We start from the raw sequence: 5681 nt of genomic DNA, 5'->3' as shown, positions 1-5681 counted from the left end.
CTTCTTAGAGGAGAGGCAGAACCTGAAGCTTGGTCAGGACTGAGATGGGAAATGGACTCTTCTGCTCCCTCCACTTGAAAAGAGGGACTTGTAGTCTGAGTGAAGAACTCAGGGATAGAGGCAGTGATGAGTGAGTTCCCAGAGTTCATTTGGAAATTCATTGAGAGGAGGTTTCTAGGTGTTGTGAGTTTATGGTGAGTTTTTTACTTGCCTGGCAGGTGACAGTGCTGAAAGCTCCAGGTAGCAGCTGGATGGGCCCGGTCCCACATGGTTCTTCTTAGTGCTTCATTAGAAGACCTGAGGTTCATGCGTGTTCCTCTTTGTCTGTGTGACTTATACACTGAGAGAGTAATGTTGCATAAATTTCTTCTACCTCTCATTGTGTTCTCTTTGTCTCTGTCTCTATTTTCTCACTCTTTCTGTTTCTCCATCTTGTGTATAGGTCTAAGTCTGTGAGCCTATGTGCGTGTACATGTAAAGACCTGTGAATACATTTTGTATGCAATTTCCAGGTGATATTGGTCCTGAGGTTTGACAGTCCTCACTTAAAATAGCACTGCACTTTGAGTATATGGTCACAATTATTCATACATTTGTATCCCTTGGGCAGATTATAAATCTGTTGTGATGTCAGGCCTCATCTCCAGAATTATGTGTAATACCTGTCTTTATATTATTAGTTATCCAGGATTTAGAATCCCTTTTATGAAAACAGGGGAAATACAATCACAGGTGTCTGGTGGGCAAAGACCTGTAGCCTAGGCTCCTGAGAACATACCTGGTTAGTCTGCTCTTGCAGCCCTACTGAGTGAACACAGGGAGCCAGGGCACCCTCCATCTGGATGCCTAGCTTCTGGTGTTCTGGGGCCAGGATAGCATGTTTCCCAAGGTGAAGAGAATCACAGCACTTAGAATGCAAAGTATGGTTTCCATGGCTGGAGTAGTCCAGGACCTAGCCTGAGTTCATGTGTTACTAAAAGCCTATGTTCATGGAGTTCTCTCTTCCTGGGGCCAGGCCCTACCATCGGCAAAATCCACTATATGAAGAATGGAAGTCTAAAGAGAAGGAGATCATGACATTTCTGCACAACTTAGAGATGGATAACATTGCTTTCCAAGAGAACAACCAGGAGCTCAAGAAGGAGATAAATTTCTATTGGTAAGATCTTGTCAGGGAGACCACCACATGTGAAATGGCCATTTCTACCTTCCTTTGTTTCTGGACTGGAATGTCTGCAGGTCTGGTTCTATCCTTTCTGCCTTTTAGCCATCAGTGTGCCTTGGATCTTTTGGACTCAGTTTCCCTAAGTCTCTAAGATACCCCTCCTAGTGTTGCCCAGGCATTCTCAGAAGCCTCTAGATAGAAAAGTGATTCAGACCATGAGAGGGTTATTATGCAGCATTGGGCCTATGGGGCTCAGGCAGGGTTTTACAGAGCTGAGTGTGATGTAACACACGGAGAGAATGCCCTCCCTTTGTTTCTACTGACTACCCTGATTGTATTGGCACCCTACTAATTGGTGTTGCCTCAATGCATGGGCTGTCATGTGCAGGTGGAAATCCCTCTTTCTTTTGGAGAAACATGGACCCTTTTTGGTGTTTAGACTGCAGCAAAAATTTCTTCTTCCTTGAAATGGCTGTTTGCTATTTGTACAGTTGTCATATATATATATAGAGATGGATTGTATTAGGTCTTCATGGGAACCAGGGTGCAGTTCAGGTTAATGGGACCTGTAAGTAGAAATGGGAGGAGGAGGCTGCAGGATCTTACTATGCAGAGTGTGTTTCCAGTAACCTACACAGCCGGATCCTGATGGAGATGAATCTTATAAAGAAGAAGTTGGTGATATTGCAGCAGGAGAGCAAGGAAGTACAGGCTGATTGGCCCACCAGTCATCAATATTTGGTGGACTTGAACCTGAGTGGTAAAGACGAACAGGAGAACACCAGCAACCTTGAGACTCAAGAGTATCAGGTAGGGACAAACAATTCGGTCATGCTATGACTGTCTGATATCATTTGCACATTAGATCTATCTTTGCTTCCCCCCCCCCACCTTTCTAATCCAAACTCCCAAGCACCACCCATCTCATGGAATGTAGCTATGCATTGCTCTGTCTTCACAAAAGTATTCTGGGAAGTTAGCCTCTCTTGAGACACTGAATTAGCTTCTTTTGAGACACTGTTACCACTGGCAAGTGTACCTTTAACTCTGATTTAATCTTCAGTCCACTAAGGGTGACAGGTGAATAACATGTTACATTCTTGCATGTCCTCATGATAAGTGGAATGCTATGCAGAGGTTTGAGTGAGTCCTGGGTCCTTACACAGGAGTCAGGCAGAGGTCATGTGACATCCCAGGTGCATGCACCTTGGAGGGATTAGAGCTAAGTACAAATGTCAAATGAGTGCTTCTCATTATCACTGATCTGAGTGGCCTGTGGCCTTCTCCTTTCTTCTTGTAATCCATTGAGGTCTCTTCCTTTGCCATGTTCTTGGTTGGAACTGATAGAAGCCTGAGTTGATCTTTGTCAATCCATGCTTTTGTGACTGTTGTTGAATAATTTGCCTGTCTGCAGATTTAACATCAATTATTTCAGTTAAAATACTAATGGTGACTTTCAAGTACAGTTGAGCTGGTGGGAGGCAGCAGCCTGACAGCTGCCATGCCTGTCCCCACCATTCCTGTGTCTTAGTAACTGCCTTCCTCTTGCAGGTCTCAAAAAACTGCAAGAGAGCTGGGACTGGCCACAGCCCAAGAAGAGAGCATCCTGCAGAAGGAGTTGCCACCCCAGAAGCCTCCTGCTGAGCACCACCCCCAGCATTCACAATCTTCCTTCGATGAATCTTCTTCCATAGAGTTCATTTCCTTGGGGTGAATCGGCCCTAACTAGGCAGCCATGGCTGATTCAGGGTGTTATTCCCTTTTCTCTTCAGACAACTCCCCTTGCCAGAGAACTGAGGTGACTGCACTGCCTCCAAGTGTCCAAGAGGAGTAACAGGCTGTAGGTCTTTGCTGCTGAAAGTGCAGAAAGTGCAAGCCGCTTAACAATAATTTTGTGTTAGAGTTTTGGTTGAAGTTTTGGTTTTTGTTCTTTGAGTTGTTGCTATGTTATTGAGAAGTTGTATTTTCTTGGTCTTGTTTTTCATTTTTGTTTCTGTTTTTAACTCTATATTGATTGAACTTTTGAAACCTTGATTTTAGAAATTCTATTTCTTATGAATAAAACTTGATTTGCAAATAGTGACTCTTCAGGCCATCTTCCTTATTCGGGTGTTCTGTCCCTTGCTGTAGACCTAGAACTCACAGCCAGAGATGGATCTCTGTGTAAGTTCCAGGCAGCCAGGGCTGCATAGTAAAGTCATAGCCACCTAGGGGTATACAAGACAATGATCTTTTGTGTGTGGATAATGTCACCTACCCCATGGACACATGGTTTATAATATAATCACTGCCATACTGCACCCATGCTGTCATGAATTCTCTTACTCCTAACATATAGTACTCTGTAACACACATTTGTTCATGACTCTGTGAACCAGATACTGAGTAATGTACAGTCATTGCTCTGAGGAAATAAAAACATTCACAAAGGAATATAAAATAAATCAGGAAGACCAGAGCCATATTCCTCAGTTTTGCTTGCAATACAGCATCAGTGACAACCATACAGCAGATATAATGACCTTCCAAGTCATGCTGGGAAATAGCTTTTGATAGATGCTGTTGTCCTTGACCATAAACTTGCTATCTTTTTGTTGTTGCTGATTAGACTTATGTTTATCATTTATGTGAATGGGTGTTTTTCCTACTGAGTGTCCTACAGTATGGGGCTCCTCCTGAGGGCAGTTCCCTCAGAGGCCAGAAGAAGGAATCACAACCATTCCTGGAGATGATTGTTAGGCACCATGTGGATCTTCTAGAGAGCAGCAGATGCTCTAACCTGTGAAGTATCCCCATAACTCTTGCAGTTGGCTTTTGTCCTTCCAGTGCATATGCTGTATTAGGTGGACCAGGATCAACTCCAAATGAGTGGAGAAATCTTAGGAGACATGTAGGTACAGTGCCTGACCTGCACATACTCATTGTCCTAGGCTGCCAGGCATGTATGCAGGGCTCTAATGTCACCACTGCTAGTTCTGTGTTCAGGATCTTGCCTCAGTATCCTTTATTTTCAATTTTAGAGCAGATCATCTCTCATATAGGATAACAATGTTGATTAGGCACTTCTGTAAAATTTAGAATTGAGATTAGCTTCCTAGAAGCTTGACTGGAAAAATGAATCCCTCTTGATAGCACGAAATGTTTGTATTGTTTCTTTTTTAATTAGATACATTTTATTTACATTTCAAATGTTATCCCCTTTCCTGGTTCCCCACCCCTGAAGACCCCCTATCTCTTTCCCCCTTCCCCTCCTCACCAACCATTCCACTCTGGCCTCCTAGCCTGGGCATCCCCTACACTGGGGCATAGAACCTTCATAGGACCAGGGCCTCTCCTCCCATTGATGACCAACAAAGCCTGTTTATAATTTCTGAAGAGAAAGGCCACTGATTTGTTTATTTTATATCCAGCCAGGTTGCTGAAGTTTATCAGGTTTAGGAGTTCTCTGATGGAACTTTTACAGTTAGTCAAGTATACTTTATTATCCTCTGCAAATAGTGATTTTTTTTTTTACTTCTTCTTTTTCCAATTTGTATCCCTTTGATCTCCTTTTGCTGTCTAATTGTTCTGGCTAGGACTTCAAGCACCATATTGAATAGGTAGGGAGAGAATGGGCAGCCTTTCCTAGTCTCTGATATTAGCAGGATTGGTTCAAGGTTCTCTCCATTTAGTTTGATGTTGACTACTGGTTTACTGTACATTGCTTTTACTATAGTTTAGGTTAATGCCTTGAATTCCTATTCTTTCTCAGACATTTATCATGAAGGGGTGTTGGATTTTGTCAAATGCTTTCTCAGCATCTAAGGAGATGATCGTGTGGTATTTTTTCTTTGATTTTGTTTTTATAGTGAATCAACTTGATGAAATTCTGTTTGTTGAACCATCCCAGCATCCCTAGGATTAAGCCTACTTGATAATGATGGATGATCATTTTGATATGTTCTGGCTTTCAGTTTCCAAGAATTTTATTGAGTGTTTTTGCATCGATACTCATAAGGGAGATTGGTCTGAAGTTCTCTTTCTTTGTTGGGTCTTTCTGTGGTTTAGGTATCAGAGTGGTTATGCCAGCTTGGTTCTTAGGACCATTTGCTTTTAAATTGTTTTCTAGCTTTTTACCTGAGGTAGTGTCTGTCTTTGTCACTGAGGTGGGTTTCCTGTATGCAGCAAAATATTGGGTCCTGTTGATGTAACAAGTCTGTTTGTTAGTCTATGTCTTTTTACTGGGGAATTGAGTCCATTGATATTAAGAGATATTAAGGAAAAGTCATTATTGCTTTCTGTTATTTTTGTTGTTAGAGATGGAATTTTGTTCATGTGGCTATCTTCTTTTAGGTTTGTTGAAAGATTACTTTCTTGCTTTTTCTAGGGCATAGTTTCCCCTCCTTGTGTTGGAGTTTTCCCTTTATTATCCTTTGAAGGGCTGGATTTGTGGAAAGATACTGTGTAAATTTGGTTTTGTCATGGAATACCTTGGTTTCTCCGTCTATGTCAATTGAGAGTTTTGCTGGGTATAGTA

General features: G+C 42.2%; 1 protein-coding gene across 1 annotated transcript in view; it reads left to right on the top strand.

Annotated features, from left to right (window-relative positions):
• LOC110316143 (disks large homolog 5-like) overlaps window positions 1–2879 on the top strand; it is a 4353-nt gene extending 1474 nt beyond the window's left edge. Inside the window, exons 2-5 of the mRNA XM_021190238.1 lie at window positions 219–240; window positions 1016–1159; window positions 1792–1968; window positions 2717–2879. Coding sequence (XP_021045897.1) covers window positions 219–240; window positions 1016–1159; window positions 1792–1968; window positions 2717–2879 — 506 coding nt within the window. The remainder of the gene's footprint in view (window positions 1–218; window positions 241–1015; window positions 1160–1791; window positions 1969–2716) is intronic.
• Window positions 2880–5681: the final 2802 nt, after the last annotated feature.

Source organism: Mus pahari, chromosome 2, assembly GCF_900095145.1.
Source record: "Mus pahari chromosome 2, PAHARI_EIJ_v1.1, whole genome shotgun sequence".
Classification (NCBI taxonomy): domain Eukaryota; kingdom Metazoa; phylum Chordata; class Mammalia; order Rodentia; family Muridae; genus Mus; species Mus pahari.
The sequence above is the reverse complement of the archived record's forward strand: the minus strand, read 5'-3'. Positions and strand labels throughout refer to the sequence as shown.